General features: G+C 45.6%; 1 protein-coding gene across 1 annotated transcript; it reads right to left on the bottom strand.

The window, feature by feature from the left end:
- Positions 1–2,633: 2,633 nt before the first annotated feature.
- TLX1 (T cell leukemia homeobox 1) lies at positions 2,634–26,890 on the bottom strand. Its single transcript, XM_035102532.1, has 3 exons — positions 26,371–26,890; positions 21,032–21,233; positions 2,634–2,856 (listed from the first exon to the last, which is right to left on the bottom strand). The coding sequence occupies exons 1-3, from the start codon at positions 26,888–26,890 to the stop codon at positions 2,634–2,636; spliced, it is 945 nt and encodes a 314-aa protein (XP_034958423.1).
- Between the last annotated feature and the right edge of the window lie 232 nt (positions 26,891–27,122).

Consider the following 27,122-nt stretch of genomic DNA (forward strand, 5'->3'; position numbering starts at 1 on the left):
TATTCTCCTTCTCACTTAAAACTCACATTGTCTCCCTCCCAATGGTTGCTCTGCAGGTTCGGCAGACTGGAACAGAATGGGCAATGGCGCAGTGAGAAGGTCAACAAAATTCCTGGGCCCCAAAGGTGTGACCAGAAATGCTTCCTGCTAACAGAAGTGGTTTTAGGGTAGCGTGATCAGTTCACCCTACAGGTACCACCACAATGCTGTAGAGCAGGTACGTCCAACAGGTAGATCATGATCTACCGGTAGATCACAGGATGTCTTTGGTAGCTCACTGGCTCAACAACTTTGGCTCCCCTAAAAAACAGGCCTTCCTCATAGAAAAGCTGAACAACTTTGACCTGAACCCCCCAAAAGGGGGTAGATCACTGCCAGTTTTAAACTCTGTGAGCAGATCGCAGTCTCTTGGGAGTTAGCCACCCCTCCTGTAGAGCAGAGCACGAGAGACGGGCCCCCCACAAATTTTAGTGTCACGCAAGATACCGCTGAAATGTGAGAGCCCAAAGTCCACCGCTGCTGCTAAGGCAGGTTTGGGGAACCATTGGCTCTCCAGATGTTGCTGAACTACAGTTGCATCCCTGCCCATTAACCATGTTTGGTAGGGATGGTGGGAGTTGTAGTTCTGCAACAGCTAGAAGACCAAAGTTTCCTAAAGACAAAAAGCCTCCACTGGATGCAATCCTTTGTCCTCATATGTGAGACTTGAGTTGCCTCTTGAGCTTCTCAAGTTGTTTGAGTAGGTGTCTTCTCATTTTGTGTGTTGGGAAAGTGAAGAGAAAACATTTGTAATGGGAAGAGCATTCTGATCAGTACTGTGTATTACATTTGCATTGCAAACCTCATCTGTTTTTTGAAAAAACAACAACCACCTATTGCCCTATCTGCTTTACTTTCATTCTGCATATTGCCCTATCTGCTTTACAGTACTTTCATTATATCCCATTTGAAAGTCTACACATTTTTTTTCCATTCATTCATACTCGGCATTGCTTGAAATTAAGCACAAACTTAAGTCTGTCAAGGTACACAACTGCACATTCCTGCATAGCAGGGGCTTGGACTAGATGACCCTTGGGGGTCCCTTCCAACTCTACAATTCTATGATTCTTTGCACTGAGGCTGGGAAATCAGAGCTTAAAATTTATGCATAATCCCTGCATGCTGGTGAACATGCAGTAGTCCTCTTTCTGTTTGTACCAAGCAGAGCTTGCGCTGGCCGTTACTGTATAATCTCAGAGCTCATTTCTCACTAGAAGAATTAGCACAAAAATCAGAGAGAGAGAAAGAGAAGGAGAGAGAGGGAGAGGGAGAGAGAGAGAGAGAGAGAGAGAGAGAGAGAGAGAGAGAGAGAGAGAGAGAGAGCTTGTCAGGGTTTCATTTTGTTTTGCCCTTTCCACTACCCTGGACTGATATTTTTTTTCCTTTTTATTCATTTTTTTCCACATAAATTACACAGACACTTTAGAAAATGAGTACACAAAAAAGAAACCATCTTATAAGTGCATAACTTAATAATAATAAAAAAGGAACTGATGAATGCGTTTCAAAACCTCACTGAAAATATTCTTTTCTGATAAATTGCCTGGCTCTGTGTATAATCCAATTTAAAATGGCAGTGATGGTTAGGTTAAAGTAAGTGAAAACTATATACTGTAGATATCTTTTATATATTCTTGGAGTTTGCTATAAGAAGTGCTTAAATTAATCACAAGCTTTTCCTCAACATGATGAAAAGTAAAGAATCGTGAAAATGCTGGTCAGGAAATGGGAAAAGAGGGCTTTTCCACCCATGGCAAAGCAGACTTCTCAACCCAAAAGTAAATAAAATATTGAACAACATCATAAACGATACCAAAATAATCCATCAAGTGAAACTGCATTACCCCTGCAAAAATGCCACAGATGCCTCAGAGTTATTAAACTATAAGTTGATCAATGCAGAGTCTGTGGTAGCCAGGAAAGCTGATCACAACCTTCACACAATGGTTTGCAATGTAACGTTTACATTCAACAATAATTCCGGTTTCATTCCTTCAGCAGGGAGAAAATAATGAAAAGGAGAGAAGCCCAAAGAATTCATCTCTGAAAAATAAAGAGAGAAAGAAAAGAGGGAAGTTCTTGTTCATCTGCAGGATCTTACTGTCCTTGGAGGCAAAAAAACAAAACAAAACAAAAACTCTAGCTGAAGATTCAGAGGCTGTTCAAAGACATTTCCAATTCAAACTGGTGTCATTATTTTGCTTACAAGTGATCAGTCTAAAATGTTTAAGTGGGAGAGCAAATCCTACATTGCCAGTAAAACTGGTATGAGTGGTTTCTCTTGGAAAGATTTTTTTTAAAAAAGAACGGCGGTAAGGTTCTTTTCTCCCCAGAAAAATGACCCTTCATGAATTTTCATAATCGGGCCTTGCAATCTCAAAGAAGAAGTAGCAAAAGTGATGCCCTTTATTGAAATACTGCCGACATGGGGGCATTTTGCCCACTAAGAGAGTATTTGCTTGCATAGGGCACAATCTGGTTCCTGGTTCACCACTCCCTTTTCTGGGTCATAGTAGATCTTCTGCCAATGGCATTGGGTAAGGGCAGCCATTTTGGGACGCCACAGTCCTTGCACAGGCAAAGTCAAGGCTTCACTCACAGGCCGAGGCTACAGAAGTTACGCTGGTAATCTTCGAGGAGTCATCTGACCATGGCTGGAGGTTCTGGAGGGCAAAGAGAGAGGAGTTGTGAACACAGATGGGGTCTGCTTGGAGGGGCTGGTTGATGGTTTTCTGAAAGGCCTCTTGCTGGAGCTGCATGAGGATGCGATTGGCTTGCTGCCTCTCTGCTTCCCGCTCCTCTGCAGTTTGTCGCCTGGGAGAAAGATGCAGACCGTATCATTTTCCAGTACTCTTTATTTATAAGATTTGCATCCTGCCTCTCCCCACCCCCCAAGTTGCTCAAGGGATCATGTGTGGTTCTTCCTGCCCCCACTTTATGCTCAGAACAACCCTGCTGTGACAGTCAGGTTGAGAGTCTATGCCTGGCCCAATGACACCCAGCAAGCTTCCTGGTCAAATGAGGATTGGAACTCAGGTCTTCCTGGACTTAGTCTTACATCCTAATTCTGGGGTGACCAATATGATGCCGTCCAGATGTTGTTGGACTACAATTCCCAAGCCTTTGGCTAATTAAAAACGCCCTCCCATCAGATGTCAAGGAAATAAACAACTACTTGACTTTTAGAAAACATCTGAAGGGAGCCCTTTTTAGGGAAGTTTTTAATGTTTGATGTATTTATTGTGGTTTTAATATTCTATTAGGAGCTGCCCAGAGTGGGCGGGGTATAAGTAATAAATTTGTTGTTGTTGTTGTTGTTGCTGCTGCTGCTGCTGCTGTTGTTGTTGTTGTTATCATCATATGATGGCATTTTAAACTCTGAATGGGCAGTGGAGTATTGTTTTTGTTTGTTGTTATGCTATTTTTTGTGTTTTTAAACTGTAAACCGCCCTGTGATCTTCAGATGAAGGGCAGTATAAAAATGTAATTACTAAATAAATAAAATAAACTCCATAATTGCCTTAACATGGCCATCCTGGCTGGGGATGATGGGCGATGTAGTTCCACAACAACTGGAGGACACCCTATTGCCTACCTCAGCTCTAACCACTACACCACACTGGCTCTCTCTGCTTCAGGCCACATTGCACTTGTTTAGATGAGCTCCAGATGAGAGGGCACAACAACCTTGCAATGCTACCCGCTGATTTTATCTCCACATTGCAGATTGGGTTGAGAAAATCGTACTCAACAATGCCACAGCGTACTTCCCTGTAATGCTTCAATTGCAGGTTAGAGGCAGGGCAGTCTCGAGCAGGTCGGCCGCCCTGGTGCTGAGGGGCGGAGATCGCTCCGGCGCCCCCGCCCTCGCAGGGTGCAGCATGGTTTCTGCGTGGCTTCGCCGTGGGACGCCCTGCCTACCGGCCCGGCACCCTGGCGCACCGCACCACCGGGGGTCTACCTAGAGCCGGCCCTGGTTAGAGGGCTGTGCTGGGAATGAGAGAGTGGCTTACTACAGTACAGTGGTACTTCAGGTTACAGATGCTTCAGGTTACAGACGCTTCGGGTTACAGACTCCACTAACCCAGAAATAGTACCTCAGGTTAAGAACTTTGCTTCAGGATGAGAACAGAAATCACGCGGTGGCGGCATGGCAGCAGCAGGAGGCCACATTAGCTAAAGTGGTGCTTCGGGTTAAGAACAGTTTCAGGTTAAGAACGGACCCCCGGAACGAATTAAGTTCTAAACCAGAGGTACCACTGTACCTGGGGAGTGACGATCCTCTTCAAGAGCAAACAGGGCTTATCCCCACCCCCCAAGGAACACAAACTTTGCCCCCCCCATCCCACCCCCCAAAAGTGCCAGCAGACAGTACAGGATGCCAAAAAGAAATCTGAGCAACACATTGCTAAAAATAGTAAGAATGCCAACAATAAGATCTGTAACTATTGTTATGAGTTTGTGGGTGATAAACACTTTAAAATTCCTGGACCCAGTAAGTGTTATAATTTAATTAATCTCCCTGAACCTATGGATTCAGCAAGGATTAAAGTATAAAGCTTTCTATACTTTTTATATGGGACTTTTTAGTTTAATGAAAAGGTGAGTAACAGGTGACATGATAGAAGTTTTTTAAATTACACATAGCAAGGAGACAGTGGATAGAGAAACTTTTTTATCCCTCTCCTATAACACTCTCCCATAACATATGGGACCCAGGTGGCGCTGTGGTTAAACCACTGAGCCTAGGGCTTGCTGATCAGAAGGTTGGCGGTTCGAATCCCTGTGACGGGGTGAGCTCCCGTTGCTTGGTCCCAGCTCCTGCCAACCTAGCAGATCGAAAGCACGTCAAAATGCAAGTAGATAAATAGGAACCGCTACAGCGGGAAGGTAAACGGCGTTTCCATGTGCTGCTCTGGTTTGCCAGAAGCGGCTTTGTCATGCTGGCCACATGACCTGGAAGCTATACGCCGGCTCCCTCGGCCAATAATGCGAGATGAGCGCGCAACCCCAGAGTCGGTCACGACTGGACCTAATGGTCAGGGGTCCCTTTACCTTTACCTTTACCCATAACACTAGAACTCAGGGACATCCAAAGAAGTTGAATGTTGGAAGATTCAGGACAGAATCCTCTGAACTAGAGGAGAGTTGGCAAAAGGTCTCATAGCCTCATGGCATCTATGAATGAATATGAAGTATTTACACCCAGTGCATATTCCTCTCCCATTTAAGTAACGAGGAGGAGGCAGGATACAAAGTTGAATCCATATTAATACCCTGATCTCAAAATAAAATAAAATAATTCATTGGGATTTAATCAGAAGTCCCAGAAAGTTGATTAGGGCTTCCAAGTTTAGAGTCCATAATATGGATAGGAAAGAGCAGAATACCAATAAAGAAACCTTAAACTAAAAAACAGTGAGTTGTTCTCTCATGTGCCAAGTGTGTGCATAGAAAATCTAAACAACTCATTTGCAATGTAAAGCTCCCATAATGCGTCTTGTCTGAAAGCGTCCCATGTAATTGGAGGTATCGCCTAGCAAACATTAGCTGAAGGAGCATGTGGGGGAATGAGACTGATACCACTTATGACTGGACGGAATGTAGATGAGCTCGGGTCATTAGTGTGGGGATTACACGAGGAAATTGTGCTTGCATGTGTGGGAATGACTGAGATCTGGTGCTGGCAAGCCACACCGATCTGCGAGAGTGTGGGCATTAGCACGGCAAGCCGGCTAATGTCAGAATGGGAAACACGTGAAGAAGGACAGGTCAGAGGCTCAGGTCAGCAGGGCAACAGGTCACAACAGAGCTAGAAGGATCTAGGAGGATCTGGATGGAACTGGATGAATCAGGACAAACCAGATGGGTCAAGCCAAGGAGGGCAACACAATGGGAACTAGGAGGGGGTGTTTACAGAGTGACATGTGCTTGGAGCATGGACAGAGGGCATGGCAAAACAACACGTGGGCTATGGAGGATGTCTTAGGGAGTGACCGGGTGTGACGTTACAGGAAACACCACCTTGTATGGGACTGCACTGCTGTAATTGGCTAGAAGTTACACTGTCGTTGTAATGATTAACTGTCATCCTGAGCTTTCAATAAAAGGAAGCCCTCGAGCTCTGCTCTTGGTCGCATTCCCATTGAGTTCAACCTGCCTCGAGTCGTGCCGTCTTTGCCCCAGACAACTTCTGGTGCCGCCGGACGTGATGCGATTCACCCCATGCTCATAAGAGACTGGACAAGTCTAGGTACCTCAGCGCAGCGCGCTCCCCGTGAGTATGGGTTCATTAGAAGCAGTTCAAAGGAGAGGCCACTCAGAAGAACTGCAGAAGGTTTGTAAACTTTCGGTCAGGCAGGTTCTAGCATAGGAGCGCTAGGGAATTTATCAGAGGATATCAGAAGTTCATGCCCTAGTACCTAGAGGCGGGTTCTCTAAATATTGGGAGAGAATCGGGACAAAATGTCCACGCTTCGGGTACTCATAGTGACTGTGTTGCTGTGGCAAAGACGCAGGGAAGCAATAGAAAAGGTGGAGATTTCATTAGGATCATCAGGATCAAGTATCAAGGGACCATCTCCACCTGATATTCCTCAGCTCCAGGGGGAGGTTTTAATCCCCCCCCCCCCCGACATCAGCCCCTAAGGCAACAAGGCTTCCGGAAGTGAATCTGTCTGTCGCTTCTTTGCTGCCCCCCAACAAGGCGGTAGAAGAAGCTGTCAGATTAAGATTTATGAAAGGAACTTTAATCAGAGAGGGGGTGGAGGCAGAGTTGCTGCCGCTTCACTGCTTCCTCCTCTTCCTCCTCTTTTCCCTCCTCCTCAGACGTGCGCTCCTCAGAGCGGCCAGAGGGAGTGATCGCAGCAGCTCCTCTGCCCGACAAAGCGCGCACACCCCACGCCCAGCCAATTCCAAGTGGGGCAAATTCAGGCCGGCTGTGCCAAGCGCGCAATGCCAGCAAGCGCCGCTGAGCGCCGGCTCTTGGGTGCTTCTGCTGGACGTGGCATCAGGCAGGGACAGGGGCAGGCGCTGCAGCTGCTGCTTCTGCTGCTTCTCCTGCTCCTCCTGGCAACCCCACTCCCGTCAGGGATCGTGGCCGCTACCTTCACGTTCTGGGAATCTGACTTGCAGCGGGAGGGTGTCTCTCATTGCCACCTATTTCCCAGAGCCTTTTACCAGCTCATTGTTAGGTACTCAATGCAGAATTGCATTTCTCCCTCATTCAGGGCTTTTAGCAAACACAGAGCTGGGAACTTGCAAGCTCCGGCTGGAGCTAAGCTCTGGGTTGGCTTCAGGAGTCTGGAGTCAGGAGTCAGGAGGATTTTAGCAACATCCTCTCAGAAATATTCTGTGTGTCACTGAATTTCCTTGATTTTGCCAACACTGTTGTTCCAACAGCATTCCATTAAGCTTTTGGGATTGGCAACGTTACAGACCGCCATTTCCTAAGATATGCCAGCATTTCATGGCACAGGTTTTAAAAAGGGTCTTCACTGGGAGAAAACTTAGCCTAAAAACTGTGCTAGCATTTGGAATTTTCTAGTTTTGGAGTCTAGACTTTTCTCTTCAGTTTGTCAGCATTTTTCTTCATTTTCTTCTGGTAACACTGTATCTTATGAAAGGCAACATTATCTGTTCCTGGTTAGTTACTAGTTTGTGAAACTGAGATTCACACACTCACCTCATATATTTGTAAGGTGCTCACATTACTCCAAGTCTGGAAACAAGTCTAAGTCTTACTGTGTGCATTTCATTTTTATAAAGGTTTCATCTTGCTAATTGATATATTTCTGCCCAAGCATAGCTTCATAGAGCAAGGCTGGGTCACTAGATCTTGATAGCATTAATTTCTTCCTTATTTTCTGGAAGTAAGGATGCAGCTTAACCAAACATAGTTCTTAGGATTTTTCTTCATTTTAGCATTCTTCGCACACTTTTCTTCAAATGTATCCTCCTAACATTTTGGGCCTTCAGAAAGGCGGGAGATTTCTGTTTCAATTTCTCTTTTGTGTAATTTATTGGGATCCTTTCTACGATAGTGTTTAGGTTTTACCTTTCTCTTAAATGTCAGATTTTTGGATTAAATAATAGATTTTCCTGTAATCTTTTGAGCTTTTTGTCAGAATAAATAACCCTATACCCATTAATAGGCTTAGATTTAGTGTGTTGCTATTTCTTACTTCAGTTTGCATTGTCTTCCCTTTAGCACTTCTTCCTAGGGTTGACTTTCTTGGCTACATAATTAGTTTATTTTTATTCCTTTTCAAATGCATAGGTTACCTTATACCTATTCAAGTATTAATAGGTTTGGGTTTTGTTATTATTTCTCACAACAGAGTATTTCTGCAAGTATCATATTTTTCAGTACATCTGGTGTCAAAACTGACTGATTTTCTAGGTTTTGTATATTCTATTCCTCATTCAAAGGTGTGAGCATGGGAGTCTTAACTCTGCTCTCTAGTTACTTTTGATTGCTCTTTACAGGATTTGTTCTTTTCAGATTGCCCAAGCTCTGACTCGAATTTATTTTTCTACAGGAATTCCAGTAGTATTGTAACTAATGTTTTTTTTCCTTCAGGACTTAATTCTTTCTCTTTTAGCACTGGGTGAGCTGTTCTTAGCTACAGATTTCTCAATCTTAAACCCTAAATTGGCCTAGTTTCTTGTTTTTGGTTTAAATGCATTAATTTTGCAACTACTGTTTTTTCAAAAGTTTCTCTTCACAAATATAAAAAAGAAAGGGGAAACTACCCTGGAAAATTATTATGGCTAAACACAAATTATTATTACATTAAATATTTATTCATATTTTTAAATTTATTAATACCAGTGAGAAATCTCCAGCCATTGGTTGGACACAGGGCTTTACCTAATTCTCTCTCTGGCAAGGACCCGTCCCCCTTCTGCCTTCTACAGGTAAACCTATCTGGCATCTGGCTCGAAGTGTGAGACTGTGGAGAGATGGCTTGGTGGAAAGGGATTCAGCTTCAGTGCCAGGGAAAGCAGAACCCAGTGCCCAATCCGGTGCCCAGCATTCTGGACTAGTCTAACTCATTGCCGGACTTAGCGAAGCTTCAGATACAGGATCCACAGAGGGACCGTGATCGTGTTCGCTTGCTTTTGGCTGCATTCTCATGCCTCACTATCAACTCCGCAAGAGTGTGTGAACATGAGCATACCAAGTCGCAGTAAAGGACAAAGACTGACCACAAGTTTAAAGTTTAAAATTTCCCCTACGTTGAGGGGTGCAGTTTATCTTTCTTGAAGGAACGAACTTAAGCTGTTATACCCTCGCATTCCGAGAGACTGACTACTTTTGCTATTTTCATGGACATTGTTGCAAGGTTTCATTTGTGTTATTTATACAAGAGTTTATGCAAAGTTTTATAATGTTTGTTATAAGGTTTATAAGGTATTATTTAAAAGGAAACAGTTTCAGGAGTTGACAGGTTAACCGGTACAAGCGGTGACAGCTGACAGTTGCCTCTGTTCCAAGATTGTTTTGCACATGTCAAAGGTTTACAGACCCCTCACTCACTCACTCACTCATCTATTTCATATTTCAGGCTCATATTTAAAAAACAAAAAAAGGGGAGATGTGGGGATTACACGAGGAAATTGTGCTTGCATGTGTGGGAATGACTGAGATCTGGTGCTGGCAAGCCACACCGATCTGCGAGAGTGTGGGCATTAGCACGGCAAGCCGGCTAATGTCAGAATGGGAAACACGTGAAGAAGGACAGGTCAGAGGCTCAGGTCAGCAGGGCAACAGGTCACAACAGAGCTAGAAGGATCTAGGAGGATCTGGATGGAACTGGATGAATCAGGACAAACCAGATGGGTCAAGCCAAGGAGGGCAACACAATGGGAACTAGGAGGGGGTGTTTACAGAGTGACATGTGCTTGGAGCATGGACAGAGGGCATGGCAAAACAACACGTGGGCTATGGAGGATGTCTTAGGGAGTGACCGGGTGTGACGTTACAGGAAACACCACCTTGTATGGGACTGCACTGCTGTAATTGGCTAGAAGTTACACTGTCGTTGTAATGATTAACTGTCATCCTGAGCTTTCAATAAAAGGAAGCCCTCGAGCTCTGCTCTTGGTCGCATTCCCATTGAGTTCAACCTGCCTCGAGTCGTGCCGTCTTTGCCCCAGACAACACATTAGGGCAATGTTCTGGGTGACACTTGGAAAGTTTCCCAAAGTATTTATAAACCCCCTTTAAATAATTTTACATGAAGAAAGATATGCCTGTACTGTTGACTGGGCAGGAGGGTTCTTCTAAGGTCCCTAGTGAACACAGTCCAACAGATCTATTGTGGCATAATCACAGTTTCATAAACCATTTGCTGGCTTCATCAGTTACTTGAGGTATCGTGAAAGTCCATGGCACAATAATGAGTCTAAAGAGTAGCACAGCACGTGCCTGTTCAGAGCGTCATGGGAACTTACTGAGAATTCAAACAGATAGTGGGCCTGATCTTAATGGTTGTAGGCAACAATGGAAAAGAATGATGAAGACACAAAGAAGAAGAGAGGGGGGCAAAGAAGAAAAGATGGAGGAAGAAGAGGAAGAAGAAACGTTAAAGGAGAATGGTTTGGGGGTTTTTTGTTTTTGTTTTGTTTTGTTTTGTTTTGTTTTGTTTTGTTAGAGAGAGAGAGAGAGAGAGAGAGAGAGAGAGAGAGAGAGAGAGAGAGAGAGAGAGAGAGAGAGAGAGAGAACACAGATTGGAAAGATTATTTAAAAAATCTCTCACTTCCCATCTCTTCCACAGAGTCTAAACAAGGCCTGGTGTGGTAAACATAGGAAGCTCCTTTTCACCAAGCCAGACCACAGTTCTGTCCAACTAACTCAATCTTGTCTGCTGACTGGTAGTGGTTCTCCAGGTTTTCAGAAGGGGATATCTCACAAATCCTTTGCCTAAATTTTGCTTTAAGAAGTGGGTTCTGGATTTCTTAAAATGATATTCGCTTCATCAGTTGTGATGCCAGATGAATAGCCAATTTAAAACTGTTAAATATTATGTGCGTAGACTACACCGAAATCAATTCCCAGGCCTACAGAATATATGCTTTCAGGACAGGCCCCAGTTTTGCTGTACTGTATCTCTTCTTGATCTTGCCAGGTTATTTTCTCAATAGAAATTGGTCCAGTAAAAATGCTTAGGCACTGCCTCTTTTATGCATAAAGGTTTCTGCCCAATATCTACACTGTGAAACCAGGCTTGCAAAAGGTGAGAGGGGAAACTGAGACATAGACTTGCTTAGCTTTCCCCACATGATGCAGAAGTGGGCCAACTATTCAGGCCCACTAATCTGGGGCTCATTGTGACACATTTTAACCACATTCCTTTACATTTTAGATCAGCAGGATGGCAAATGAGGACATGCCAGGCCCACACCCATTGCTCATTCATTCTCTTGCATGGCCCAAAGAGACTCACCCATCGTTTTATCAAGCCAATCTAATCAGGTGTAGGAGGCTACCTGACTTATTCTACTATCTATCAGCTCCCTCCTCTTCTCTTTCACTTGGTAATAAATTGTTTCAAAACTCTGTTTATAATGAAACTATGGAAGATTCCTTTTTATTATCTTTATTCGTATTGATCTCCTTACAGTGCTTCAATGTCAGAGTCCATTACAGTTTTGGTAATAATATTAAACAGTTACTGACTGCAATGATTCCAGCAGCCCTAGAATATTTATAGATAGCTACTACTACTAAAAGAGTGAGAGAGACAGCGAGCAGGGAAGTGAAAGTGACAAATCACGACATGGTAGGTCATTTAGCTTCTCAGAAACACAAGAAAATGACCATTTCTCAGCTGAAAACCTAAACTGCTGTCAAGAAAATGAGGATGTGGGGAAAGAGGCAGTGCCCACACAAATGCATTAAAGTGGTTGCTATTTTCATGTGTGCATTTGTGCACCTTTGTCCACACATGGTATGAACACTTTCAATATTATGCCTTTGAATTCTAGCTTAATTTTCCCCATCCACACTAGTGGGTGATCTAGGAGCCAGCTCCTAGGGGCCAAGGTCCCTTCAGACCCCCCAATAAAATATTTGAGGGGCCTGCCCACCCACCCACCCCAGTTGATAGGCATTGCCATTCAAAGGATGCACTATATCTTGTGATCAATTATGTGGGGCGGGTAAGCCCTGTTCTCAGTTAATACTTCCCTGCCCAGCATAAGTTCTGGTTCCTTGTGGATAAAATACAGTACATGTAAGTATTCCATTTACCTGTGCACGCACACATTTTCACTTATTTGTTTATTTATTATTGAAATACAAGTTTTTTCATCTACCAGATTTGCACAAAATCCAATAATAATAATAATAATCATAATAATTCCAAGCCAGAATATGTGAGAGCCATTGTGGGCATGCATAAAAGTATTTGTTTGCCTGTGCATGTTCCCTCTTTTCTTTCTTTCTTTTTTTAAAAAAAGATTTTTATTTTTGAAACACAAGTTTTTAATACACCAGATTTGCACAAAAAGGATTTTAATAAAATAATAATAATAATAATAATAATAATAATAATAATAATAATGCCAAGCAAGGATTTGGAGTTGCTTGCATGAAAGGCCCACTTCCTTTCCTCCCCTTTTCCTCCCCTGCCTCCTTTTATATATATATAAATACAGATGTTTCTGCAAGAGCAGTTCTGCACAAAAGAGCTGTTTCAGTAACAAAAACACCAGGAACATGCCTTCAGCAACAACAGGTGTAAAAAGGCAAACTACATCCCTTTCTTTGGACTGATGGAAACAAAATGGAAAGGGTGGTGGTGGCGGTTAGTGATAAACACCACGGAGGGAAACTCCACCACACATGTAGAAAAACAACAACCCACAACCCACCCACATAATAAGCTTCGCTGAGTTCAGTTGGGTGAAATCTATTTTCTTCCTTTACTGAATTATCCATTGGTGAAGAAAATCCAAATTTAACGGGATAGGAGGGAATGCAAGCTGCCAGTTAGATGAGGACATCTTGTGCGTACGCATAGAGATACAAGCAGCTTCAAATCCATATTCCGTATACTCCAGGCTTGAGGAGCCCAGAGAGTTATCCTGCATCCCAGGCTCCTTTGTTGTTGTTGATAATGATGATGATCAGTTGAAAGTTGCCATGATTTATGATTAGTACGTATTTTAATACGTATTTTTAATACAGCCTGATCCTAAAATATCCCTCCTCCCTCTCCTCCCTTCTCCCGACCCCGTATTGCCTATGACCGTAAAGTCTCATTCTGAAAGTGAATGACCTGCAAGAAAGATTGTAAACCCTGAAAACAGAGATTTTAGATGGATTATTGTTACCCAATAAAAATCTTTTAATAATTTTTTTTAAAAGACAGTAAGTTCCACTGAGTTCCAAGGCACTTGCTGGAGTCACTCAAGAACCTCTCTTAAACGTAAATAGATAGCAACGCGCGCACAAACCAACCCCAGCAGAGTGCATGCTTAACTGTTGCTGATTTCGATGGGAAGAGGGTCTGTTTTCGATGGGAAGAAGGGGCACTTGCACAGCTCCATCTCGCTGACTGCACTGGGCCCTGAACGCTGCTTAACTTCGGCCTCCAAATAACTGTTTATCCACCGTCTAATTGCCACCCGCTCGCGTCCTGACATCAAACTTTAAAACGTGCCATTGAAGGAACGCGCGGGCAAGGAGGAAGTAATTTTCCACGGGTCATCTCAGGCTCCTCTTTAATAACACATTCAGGGACCCACTTCGCGGAAGATCTGCTCAATTAAAAAACGAAACTAAAACGGGTGCTTGTCTTGTAATTACCGTTTTGCTTTTAATTTAGCTGTGCTGCTGTCCAGGCCCATCTGGCGAAGGTAAAGCAGCGAAGGAGCTCTGAGCTCATTTGAAGACACACCGGTTAGGGAATTTAAAGTCAGGGAACTTGCTTTCTAGACCCGCAATAAAAGCCAAAGAAGTAAATCTAGGCGATTGGCTCCCCACTGATTTCGGTGGGCACATTTACGCATGACGAAAAGGGCCTGAAAAGGGTCGGGATCGGGCTCTCTGCACGCGCACCTTTCGCACCCACGCCTGGGAGAGAAGTCTAAAGGAGTTTTGCAGCCTCGCTCCACTTCAGGAAAGAACCGCATGAATAATGCACTCGCTTTCTTTCCACCACAAATTCACTCCTGATGCATATTTAATATTGTTTTGACTTCGGAGAAAATTGCAACCCGGCTTCCTCGCTTTGATAATTAGTGAAAAACAGATTATTAATTTCAGCGCGGGGCATTTTTCTCAGTTAGCATCACTTGGCGCGGGCAAAAAGGAGTAATTTGTCAAAGAAAGAGAGAAGCGCTGTCCGGGCTTCTGAAAGGAAGGAAGACGGGGAGGGGTGGTGAGCGGAAGATGGAAGAAGAAGAAGCAAGAGCCACGCGTCCCAGCCCAATTTGTTTCAAGATTGCAAACGGAAAGCGAGCAGCTTAGTTACAGCTCCGCCACAGAACCTCCAGCGCCTTAATTGCAAATATGCAAATAGAAGCAAACCTTCCTAGCACCGAGATTAAGTGTCTCGGGGGAGGGATTCCTGCCCAGGCCGCGCTGGGAGGTGAAAATGCAGCAAAGGCCGTCCTCTAGGGAACATGACCCACGTCAGGTAAGTCCCATAGACGTCTAAGGCTGTTTAAAGGAGTCGCGACTAAGTTCCATCGCTGTCAGTAAACTAAACGCCGTAAAACCTAAACACGCTTTATTGGGGGATAAGTCCAGTTCAGTGGGATTTACCACTTCAGAGTAAACTTGCCTAGGTTCGTCCTGGAAGCCTATGCCCTCAAGTGGGCCTTGCCTTCGATGCAGAAGATCAGGTTGCACCTTGGCCAGGAGTCAATCCATTAATAGCCCAGTCCGCTGTCAAGCTTCTAATAGCTTAATCAATTGCCTGACCCGGTAAAATATTACAGCGCCACAATACAAAGGTAGTTGTGATACTACCTTTATGGAATGCCCTCCCCAGGGAGGTCCATCCGGCTCCAGCACTTCGGCCCTTCGGGCAGCAAGTTAAAAGCAGGCTCTTTTCAGGAGGCCTGGGAGCCTCTTTGATTTGATGCTTCCTTGCTTTCTGTTGACTGGCTCTGATCCTGTGGCTCCGTTTGTTTATTTGTGGGTTGATAGGATTTCTCACCCGCCCTTCACCGTCCATAAGGTTTCAGAGTGGGTTACAACAATATAAACGCACACTATAAAAATCAGTTGAAACCATTCCCAATCAGAAGTATTGTCTGGGTCCTTAAAAAATATTTATTTCAAGCCTCAAAGGCCAAGGTAACAAGATGCATCTTCAGCATTCTTGGGAAGCTGTAGAATGAAGAGGCCATGTGCACCTTCGTGGAGAGGGGATGCCATAGCTTAGGGGCTTCCTGCCACAGAGAGTCCCCTCTCCCACCACCCTCCAGACTTCCAAGCGGAGGAAACTACCAAGCCCCCCTCCCCATTTTCAATTTGTAGTGTGGTTTTAGAGCTGTTGCTTTTCCGATTTTGCAACTTGAATTGCAGCTTAAAGCATGTCACCAATCTTGAACTGATTTTGTATTTTGTGCTTTGTTTTAAGCTACTTCCGTTTATGTTTTTGAGACAAGCAGGATGCCTATTTTTAAATAAATAGAAATACATTCATAAGGTTGGAGCCTTCAGTGTGAAATAACAACTACAGCAAACCCCATATAGAATGTCCTACATAGCTGCCAAGTTATCCCTTTTTTAAGGGAAATTCCCTTATGCTGAATAGGCTTCCTCGTGAGAAAAGGGAAAACTTGGCAGCTATGATGTCCTATCTGCCCTAAAGTGGAAACTTGAATAAAATATGGGGGGGGCAGGTAAGCCCCATCCTGCATAATCACTCACAAGGCATACACACCCCTTTGAATGGCAATGCTCATCAACTTTTGGGGCCCTGTTCCTCAACTATTTTATTTGAGGGGGGAAGTGCCCTCGGCTCCTAGGAGTTGACTTCTATGAGACCATGGGTGGTATGCAACTAGCTTTTACTCAGAGTAGAGCCATTGAAATGAATTACAATGAGCAAGTTAGATGCATTAATTTCAGTGGCTGTATTCTGAGTAAAACTTAGATGAAAGCCACCCCATATTTTAATATGAACACAGCCCTAAAGTCCAGGCAATGTGAATAAATCCGACTGAGCTTTTAAAATAAAATAAAAGCTACATATCAAGTTCCATTCTTGTGTCACTAGTTATACGCAATTCTAAATAACGGATTTAATTTAATTTCATGGATGCATTTGAACTACTGTACAACAATTCTCAAGTCAGCTTACAATTGGAGAGAGAGAGAAAAAAATCAACCATGAAAAAAGTGTTTTTCACCCTACTGAAGCCAATGCAAAGGAAATTACACTGCAAGGGTCGGTTTTGTTGTTCTGAAAAGATTGTGAGACTGCAATCTGACACAATCATACCCAGGGAGAAATAAGTGTGCCTCCAAGTCACCCAGAAAGTTGAAATACGTACATAGCTCCACACATACTGATAACTATTTTTAAATATATTAACAGACAACATTTGGAACATTCATCTTACAAGCACTCAGTTATGAGATGACGTTTATGGGGGGATTAATGGAATCCCTAATACCCAACTCCTTTCTACTTTAGCGAAATTATGCCCCCAGCCTTTTTAAAACTATAAATAGAAGGAAAGGTTGAAAACGGATGAAGAGGCATTCGGGTCTACAGGAAGGAAAAGCCAAGCTTTCACTGCTTTGTCCTGTGATAGGTGTGCAGTTTTCAAGCGGATTTTGATCTGGCCGAGCGGGAGGGGCCATTTGCAACATCGGGGAGCATAATAGGGACAAAGCCCCTATTCTAAACCGGAGAGTTATTCTCCCATTGAAATTGCTTCAGTTGTAAAAATAAATATAATAATAATAATTTGTGTTTTAACAAAGTTGTTTATCTTAACATTCATATTTCTAGAGAAATACTACGGTATCCACTGAAGGGACCGCTCGAACTTAAAGCAAATTCTTGATTTATATGTCCTTTTACACCATAGTTCTTTTAATCCCATTTAATGGCTAACAATAATGGTTCGCTTTGAGGACGTGAGACTTTTGTTTCTTTGGCAGAACTGCAAAATTCCGACAGTAACCTCCCCCCCGCCCGCCCGCTTAGCACAGAATATACTCATTTTGAGCAAAAATGTCAAATCTACTTTGATGAAATCTATCCTGGCTCCCAAAACTTTTTTTTTTAAAAAAAGTTTAAACTGCTTATCATGCCCAGTGATGTTTCATGTGAAAGGCATCGCGCTCCCATTTGAAGCGTTCAAATACATCTTCAGTCGGTGGGTTTTAGGACCGAAATCTCTTGGGTGCTGTGAAATGTCAGCACCACAAAACGAAGCGAGCAGGGCAGGGGGACTTGCTCGGGAAAGGACTTGTACCTTGTTTTCACCAGGGGCGAAACTAGGCTTTATTTCACTCGGGTCAAAGAGACAGTTTGGCACATATCCATGCGCATTTGCATGCGCACACAGAGGCTGGGCCTGGGAGCCTCAATGGCGCCCCTCTGAAGGCTCCAGGGGCAAAAAAAATCAAAACAAAAAACAAAAACCTGGCTAGCCGCCCCATAGCTACGATTCTGCTTTTACATTCGCAGTGAGGGCAAAGTTTGCTGTCTAGTGTGGCTAATTTAAGACTAGGAAACCGCAAACCACTTTTCTGAGCTTTAAAAGCCGGATTCCTAAGATTCAAACCCGCTTTAGGTATTGTTAGTTCATGAGAACGCCGGGGGGGGGGTGCGGAGTCGCGCTGGGTAGCTGCTCCCCCTGGCTTCCTCAGGTGCACGTCGGAAGGGCGGCAGAGAACCTTTGCGGGCACAGGATTCCACGCAATCCGGAAGGTTGTAGATCACTAGGCAGCCTGTAGGAAGAACTCTTTCCCTCCTTGCCTTCAGAAGCTTGTCCTGTAGGCTCACGGGGCTATTCTCTGTTGATCTCAGGTTCTGCTTGCTGGTTTCTTGTGAGCCTCGGGAGGGGGGGACTATACTAACAGCAGTGGGCTAGACATAAGAGCCTGGGGGCCGAGGTTGAGAGGGCCGTCGTCTCCCCACCACCACCACGTTGATGGGCATTGCCATTCAAATGGTGTGCATGCACAACGGCATGTGATCGATTATGTGGGAAGGGGCTTACTCCCTCCCCCATATTTTATTAAAGTTGGCACCCCTGGGACTAGATGAGCCTTGGGTCTGATCCAGCAGGGGTCTTATATTCTTAAAGGCAGAAGGTAGGCCAAGGTTCAGCACAGCCTCCCACGCGTGATCTGGAAGCAAGCGTGTGCCCCTGAAGGCTCCTGGCTTCCCTAGAAAGTTCCCTTGAACCATTGGTCCATCTTGCTCAGTACTGTCTACACTGACTGGCAGCGGCTCTCCCGGATTTCTGGTAGAGTTCTCTCTCCCAGCCCTACCTGGAGATACTGGGGAGCAGACCTGAGTCCTTCTGCATGCAAAGCAGATGTTCTACCATTGAGCTGTAGCTATGGAAAGACAGTGGAGAGGCTATTGGCACAGCCGCGACCCGCACGCCACCCGTTTGTTTTTTACTAACCCCTCAAAAAGGCTTTAACTCCGCATTCTGCAATCGCGTGTTTAAACTTGCTGGCTTCATAACGTCTCTTTCAAAAGGGGCATTAGCGTTTTATCGTGCGCTTAGTGCTTGTAACCTCCACTGTAAAAGTCTTTGGGGAGACTCCCCCGCCCCATGTATAGTTTCTTATATTAAAACTGGAAACCCAGACTTTCTCAGGGTTATCATTCTATTATAAGATTCTGGTTTTTCTCTCTAGGAAGTGACCCTGAAAAACGCTGGTTCCCTTGAGGCCCTTGAACTCATGTAAATGCCTTCTCGCCTGGGCAAACCATTTACTCCGAATTCGTCCTGGCTGCTGCTATCTTTTCCACGACAGCGCAATCCTAGCCATGGTTTCCTTTGAAATAGGTCCTGCCGCGTTCAGTCGTGCTTACTCCCAGATAGGTTTGCAACCAAACAGTGAAATCCTATGCACGTTTACCCGGAAGTGGGACTCTCAGAAAAGCGTGAGCGGATTGGACTGCAATCTAATTCAGAATCATACTTCTGATTGGCATGCTGGTCGCTCACGCTCCTCCTTCTCCCCAAAATACCCATTATTTATTTATTTATTTATTGCTTCGTTTACACTCCACCGTTCCTCCAAGGAGCCATGCATGGTTCTCTTTCTCCCCATTTTATCCTCACAACAACCCTGTTAGGTTGAACAACTGTGGTGCGCCCAATATCACCCCAGTGAGCTGAGTGGCTGAGCAGGGATTTGAGCCCTGGTCTCCCAGGCCCTGCGCCCAATATTACACCACGCCACTCTCTCACTATTAATAGCAGCAATAGTAGTGGTGCTAATAATACTATACAATCTCCTACAAATTAAAACAAAAGTACCCAGGGGCGACGCATTTCCTTTCCTAGGGTGGGGCAGGACTTTGAATCCGATTAAATGCTCTGTTGAGAAGAACAGAGCACGTGCAAAATGAGGCCTCTTTTCTACATGGTCACTGAAGGCAGAGGAAGAACATCCAGAGCCTGAAGAGCATCTGTGACAGGGGCTTCCTTCACCCCGGCTCCACGCTGCCCTGGCCATGACAAAGATTAGCGAAGCGCCTCCTTCAGAAAGTTCGCGAGGACTCCAAGAACCTTCGCTCATTTCCGACGGCCGGATGTACACTTGGACCCTCTCAATATAATGGCTCTTGATTTGTTTCTGCAACTATAGCAACGGGCCTGAGACTCTTTCCCGCTGATCCTTTTGTTTGAAAAGGCAAAGCACAAGAACACCCCCGACACCCCACCCCCGACCCCCGGAAAGCGGTCAATGGACAGATAGGCTGAAACCCCGTTAACCCTTCCAGTGGCAAGGCAAATTGTGAGACAGGCTATGCACGTGACAATTTAGAAGGCGCACGGCTTGGGGGAGGGGGGCGAGCGCAGGCAAATAGATGATGCCAGCATCTGCTCCATCATAAAACATCCACGTGGGGGGTTTGTGGACAAGCGGTTTTGTCTGATGTGTGTAAAATTCGGGGCATCCGAGACTTATACTGTAAAGAGGTATGAAACGGGGACTGAAAAGAATGTGTCCCCCCCAGGCTGTCAAACCTGGGGGCGACAGGCTCAACGAAAAACCGAAAGGAACACGCGGCAAGCAGAGATAACAGAGGGTTTAAATAACGCACATATACATTGGACATGAATTCAATAGGTGTCATAGACAGGTCCCTTAACAGGCTACTGATTTCGCTTGCAGATATGACTTCCTGGGTAAAAGGATTCCGCTGCTCCCAACAAACTCAAACTTCAGGGTCGTCCTGTATTAAGCAAACTGCACGTGCAGACGAGGCTGCAGAGAACCACTTAGAGCATGAACAATAGCCCATTCACCGCGCGCTGAAGACACTGCAAGTCAATACAATGGCGCCACTGTCGCGCGCGCGCATCCCATCCGCCAGTAATGGCTTGAGTCACAACTGGCTCACACCTCAGGGAAAAGAGACAGGTTCAGGCAACCCCAAAAGCCCATCTCTCCCCCACCCCCCACAAAAGGAAAAAAAACCCAGAGGAAAGCAAAGAGCAGGAGAAAAGGCACCATTACCTGGCTTTGCATCCTAATGTAGGAATTGGCTGGAAAGTGAAGCCCACAGAGTTAATGGGCCTTTACTTTTTTTGGAGAGCATCTTTACATCAGATGGCAGGCGCAGGCGCATCCCAGGGCACTTTCGCGCTTGCAAAGAGGAGAATCTCTCTCTCTCTCTCTCTCTCTCTCTCTCTCTCTCTCTCTCTCTCTCTCACACACACACACACACACACACACACACACACACACACACACACACAACACACGCACGCGCGCGCACACACACACACATCACGAGGCCTGGCCTCAGCCGCTCACCTCCACTTTGTCCTCCTGTTCTGGAACCAGGTCTTGACTTGCGCGTCGGTCATTTTCAGTGCCTTGGCCAGAGCCGCCCTCTCGGCCGAGGCCAGGTACTTCTGCCGATGGAAGCGCTTCTCCAGCTCGCAGATCTGCAGGCGGGTGAAGGAGGTGCGGGGCTTCTTCTTCTTGGGGGGCGTCCGGTTCTGGTAGGGGTGACCTATACGGCGTGTTACAGTGAACGGTGAGAGGGCCACTGGAGGGGGAGACAGGGCGGGCGGGGTGGGGGGTGGGGGCAAAGAAGCAAGCGGCGACATGATCAGGAGGGGTCCACAAGCGTCGGCAGAGGAGAGACAGAAAGAGACAGACAGACAGACAGACAGACAGACAGACAGACAGACAGACAGACAGACAGTCAGTCAGAGAGCGAGGCTGGGCCGAGGTGGGCCGAGGAGAGCGAGGGAGAAAATCTCAGCCACAGACGTAGACATCCCCTCCCCGCAAGACAGGCTTTGACCCACAATCCCCACCCTCTCATCGTTTAGCCTTGCGAAGGGGAAAATGGAAACCTATCCAAATTTCTCTCCGAAGATCACGACTTGCCTGAGGTTCTCCAGGTTTTTATTTATTTATTTACATCATCCTATTTATTTCTATCGCTCCAAGAGCCTCTAGGTACAGTATAGACGTACACATGTAGACCACTACGACGGCATCTATCAAGTTAGTAAACTAGCCACGAGTCTAGTCCCCTGGATATTGAAAGGACTTCAGATCTAATCTGGGGGCTCTTGGTGGGCCGGGAGACGACTTGGAAAGGAGTTCCAGAGATGGGATATTTTAGAGGCGAGCAGAAAGGCCCTCAAAGACTGTAATTGGGATTTCCCTTCCCCACCTCACCCCTCGACGTAAGACAAAACTAGACTGAATGGTCCACAGGGCACATTTATCAACGACCAGTGGAACAATCCACAAAACATCTCACTCCCTTTTCCCAGATAGGGAATGAAGGATGAGAAAGGTTTGTCCCTAGCTGACTTTGGGGAGGTGAGGAGGGTGAAACGCCTTGGGTTGGTCCATTAGCGTTCACTTTGCTGGGGGTTCAGGATTCCATCGGTCTGTCAGTCCCCCCCCCCCCAAAAAACAACAACAACAACAAAACAACAACAACCCCAGAAGGGGCAACTTGACAAGTAAAATGGATGATCATAGAGAGACTCGGGCGGGACTTTTTTCAAAATACATATGCAATCGCGCAAAACGTTGGCTAATCCTACCCGCTAAGGCTGGGCTTTGCTGCCTCGCTAGCCTGGAGGCCAGCTCACAGAGCAACACCGGTAGTGAAAAGAAGACAAAACTCATCTGGGCCTCGCAGGAGTCACGAATCACTGCAGCAATTAAATCCTATTAATGTTTCGCCGCACCCGCTCCTGCCCCCGAAGGCTTTAATTTTGCAAAGACTGAAGCAGCTCTGGCTTTCAGGCAATTTCCCTACCAACCACTTTGGTTTGTTTCCCCCCGAAAACGTCACTACGGATGATTCTCAACACAGGAATCAAGGCCCACTGAAATCAATGGGGCTTATTGCGAAATAAAACGTAGCTCGGAGGACTGGGTCATAAACATTGGGTCGAATTACTTCGAAGAAAAGGGTGCAGAGCGTAAGGCTATGAGCAGCGGTGGCAAAGTTATACGGGTTGGGGATCCTGGAGCTCCCCATCAGGCCCGGGCTAATGCACAGGGATGGTGGGAGTGGTGACCCAACAACATTTAGAGGTTACTCATCCCTGCTGTAAACCTCAGCCCTAAGCTAGAAATAGCCATTGAATACAATGGGACACCCTTCCGAAGAAAGACGCGCGGGATTGCGCTGTAAGAAGTCTCACTTAATGCAAAGGCGCTTAGCTTCCTCTCGAATCAGTGCGCACAGGACTGCGGCCATCGTGGGACTGAGTGTTGAACGAACGTGGTAAGAATTGGGCTACACTTCTCCCTTCCTCCCGCCCCCCGAAAAACTACGTTGCTCTTTGGGTGTTACTGTGTTTCAAGCGGATGCAGTTGGATATAATCGATACAGCGTTTCATGAAATACTGAGAGAACTTGCTTGCTTGTTTTTAAAAATACAATTCACACGCACACGAAACCTACGGGTTGCTTTTAAAGGAATGCTCGTAAAAACTATTAAGAATACAAACGAAGACTATTAGGTAAGAAGCGGATGGCATGCGTCGTGCGTGTGTTTGAGGGGGAAGGAATGAGAAATGGGCCACGTAATCAAAGATATTCTTTTAATTTTTCGTATGGTTGCCGTTTTGATTTTAAATCGATGCAATGTGGCCTGTCTTCCGACCTTTCCGTTGCTGGCGTGATGCCAAATAGCATCAACAATCGGCTATGTAAGTAACAAAACGGAGCAAAAATAAGCAAGCCCCCAAAATACTATTTAGATTGCTCTCTCAGTTTTTCCTCTGTGATTAGTCTTCCTACGAAATATATTTTCCAAAAACCACCGTGGCAAGATTTTTACATTAAACTTTCCGACGCAGAAAACAAAAGGATTTAAGAGTCACTTGGGGGTTGAGGAGGGGGACCTTTTGGAGTGTTGCCTCTGGTTCCAAGTTTGACTGGGAATTATTCTGTTCAATAGGACACTTAACAGCGCGATCCTCCAACACCTCTCTATTCAGGCCTAATGTACTTTTTTCTCCTTTAATTTCCAAACAAACAAAAATACTCCAGGCATTTATGGGGGCAGCATGGCTGTCAAGCGTAGCGAAATACATACCGTAAGCCTGAATTGGGTAAACTGGAAATAAGTTGGAAGTAAGGGGAAGGCGATGGGTGAAGAATCTGAAATGAGTTTATTTTAGTATTTGTACCCCCCCCACCCCCACCCCGCTGTCCTAGGATATCTGAAAGCTGATTTATAGTTTAGTGGCAAATCCGAAGACTTTAAGAGACCTTTCAAAATACCTTTTATGGCTAGATTCGATTGCAATCCTATTTCATGGCTAGATTCGATTGCAATCCTATGCACTTTTTACCTAAGAGTAAGTGAAACTGTACATAGCGGACCTTACTTCTGAGTAAACGTGCATGCTATTGCGCTGCTTGTGAATATTAAAGAGCGTTCCACAGGAAAACGAGGAAAATAAATTCCACCAAACGCTCCGTATATTTTATCGCACAGTTCCCAATCCACACACACGTGCTTCCCTCAAGTTTAGCGCCAACAATTTCCCTATTTTGCCCGAATGCTTTCAGCGGAAGGCAAGGGGAGAGAGGAAGAGGTAGGCCTCTAACTTGCTGCAGGAGCCTCGTCGGAAGAACAACCCAAGGAGCCCAAGTCACTCTCGTTTAAATAAATGAATAAATCAGACTGCACTTTTTTTTTTAAAAAAAATCTTTTTAAAAATCCTGTTGTAAAAGCAAGCGGCACAGAGCCGCGCGTGCTGCAGCCATCTCACTGAGGCCTGGAAATCAAGGCTGCAATACGTAAAAAAATTAAAATAAATAAAGGCTGCAGAGGGAATGCAATATAACACCTACATTTCTATATTTTATTGGGTCATCTGTAATAAAAGGCCAGTTCTTACAGGTCTTGCTCCTGGGATTCTCCTCGCTCCTCCAACGAAACCCCCGGTTTCTCCCCATCTTGGGGCATTTTCCCTGCTGCGGAATAACAACATCTTGGAAACCCTCCTGAAACTGAAGCGGAGAGGAGGGTTCGCGGTTCAAACCCAACGCGGATCGCAGGCCGCGGCGCGGTGGGCGCGCTCTATTCGGTGGAAAGACCCCGACTGCGCGGGTGTTTATCTGCCCATCTGTCTTGTTTGGGGCTCTCCAAACAGTCATTGGTTTGAACTTTACAACCCCCTGGGAGATAGATACGATTACCCCAAGGGCTGGCAACTTACCTTTCTCCAAGCGAAAGATAATGGGGATTTTATTGATGAAGGTCGGGTTTCACTCTTTAAATTAAAACTGAAATTTTATGGCCGTCATTGTTTGCAGTGGGAGGGGAGCGGGGCAGGAAATCCCCGAGATGTTCCGAAAGCCACCGGTTTATGTGGCGGTTCTCCTTCGAATGGATCTGCCTCTGAACTAATATACATTTTGATCGGCTCACATATTCTGTTTCGAGCATGTATAACAGCAGCGCAGAACTCTCCATTTACAGGCCAGAGATTCGAGAAAAGACTGGATCCAAGAGGAGGCGCAAAAGGAAGACGTAGTTCCCAAGACCAAACTATTGATCGGCCACTCTCGCCCCTGCCATTCGCATCTGGATCCTGCCCCTTTTCATTATTTATGTTACAGATCAGTATCACGTAATACCGTCTGTCTAGAGCTGGGAAACATGCATATGTGTATTTGTATATAAATTATTTTATAAAGGCACGCGCACGTGTGCTGTATAATCTATTGAAAACAGTAGTGAAGGTTATTAAAATGTTACCTGAACAACATTGGAATAGGCTGTTCTTTCTGCAGTAGATAAATTATTATTACTTTTTATAAACATAATTATTTGGCCAAAATGTCATATTTTACACACACACATACACTATTCGTCTGACCACATTATAAGTTACTGTTGTGGCAGTGGGTGGTGGTGCTGATTATTGCTATTAAAGCCTTTCAAATAAATAAATCTGTCACAGTTTTAAGAGATATACTGTAGAGAGGTATACCATGCGAGGGGGAGGGATAATCCAGCTACAGTAGGAATGCATCATTTATAAATTCATTCGCGTGAGTACTGGAGCTGGATCATCCCACCAATTTAAAATAAAAAAGGAGACCTCAGCTCCTATGAATGTCATTGAACAAAGTCTGGATAAACGACGGATTATTAGCATGTCAATTCCATTCATGGGAGAAATATACTTGAATAGCTGGAGAGGGTGAAAGCCTACTTCCTCCCTGGAAATTTCAACAACATTAGAACCTCGGGATAACAGTGCTGTCAAATACCGCCAATTTAATAATGATAATCAATGTGATTAAACTTCTCTACTACGGGGGCCTCTCTTTTTTTTACCGCCACATCCCAGGCATATATATGAGCGCTCTAGTGGGCCATAAATCTAAGATCAATCCATCAAAGCTATTTATAAATCAAGCCAATCGATGCCATTAAACCAGTTACAAATCGTGCCCAAGGCCTGCCCGGTAAGTTTGTTGCTTCGGGGTTGAGAAGGGACGCTCCATCTCCGAGCCAGTAAGCTTGTTTTTTGTTTTTGTTTTCGGATGCGAGAGAAGAGAGAGGAGAGCGAGTGAGCTAGTGAGCGAGCGACGCGGGAGACCAGTGCCTTGCGAAGGTGTGCAGCAGGAGGGAAAGAGACCCACTCACCTGTGAACCTGTCCTTGGTGTAGCGCCTGTTGCTCTCCATCCAGGGGAAAGTCAGCCCCGTGAGATTGTTCACGGACGGAACGGTGGGCACGGCCGTAGAGAGAGGTTGGTGGACGCCTCCGGTCAGGGGTCTGTGCGCCGGCACCCGGATCACGCCCCCGGCCGCGTTGAGGTTATTTCCGTTCATGGTCCCGACCCCCAGGTTCATGTTGTAAGACCCCGCCAGAGAAGCCATGCTGCAAGCCCCGCCGTTGCTGTAACCTCCAGCGGAGGACGACCCTCCTCCGCCTGCTCCTCCTCCGCCGCCTCCGCCGGCGGTGGCCGAGCCGTAGTGGCCGGCCATGGGGTTGTACGCGCTGCTCACCACGCATCCTCCCAGGCCGTAGTCCGCCACGTCCTGCAGGCGCGCGTTGGAGATCATGCAGCTGCCTTGGTCCGGGTTGTTGAGGATCTGGTCGATGCCGAAGCTGATGGGCTCGGCGTGGCTCTGGTGGAGGTGGTGCGCCCCTAAGTGATCCATGCTGGGCCCACAGCCACCCCAAAGAGGGCGACTTTTACCCTCCCCCCTCCACCACCTCCACCACCACCTCCACCTCCTCCCTTCTTCTTCCAAGCGAGAGGTTTTTTCAAAATACGCGCAGCTTTCCTGGTCGCGCTTCACTTGATCCCAAAGAGGTAAAAAAAAGGAGGATGGAAGCGGAGGAAGGAAAAGCTGGGGGAAGGGGGAGGGGAGGGTGTGGGGGGATGTGCGC

The sequence above is a fragment of the Zootoca vivipara genome, chromosome 5 (genome assembly GCF_963506605.1).
Source record: "Zootoca vivipara chromosome 5, rZooViv1.1, whole genome shotgun sequence".
Classification (NCBI taxonomy): Eukaryota; Metazoa; Chordata; class Lepidosauria; order Squamata; family Lacertidae; genus Zootoca; species Zootoca vivipara.

Coding starts and splice junctions, on each gene's coding strand:
- TLX1 (XM_035102532.1), bottom strand. CDS start 26,890: ATGGATCACTTAGGGGCGCACCACCTCCACCAGAGCCACGCCGAGCCC. Junction 21,234..26,370: donor CACCAAGGACAGGTTCACAG/GTGAGTGGGTCT, acceptor CACGCCGTATAG/GTCACCCCTACCAGAACCGG. Junction 2,857..21,031: donor AACAGGAGGACAAAGTGGAG/GTGAGCGGCTGA, acceptor TCTTTCTCCCAG/GCGACAAACTGCAGAGGAGC.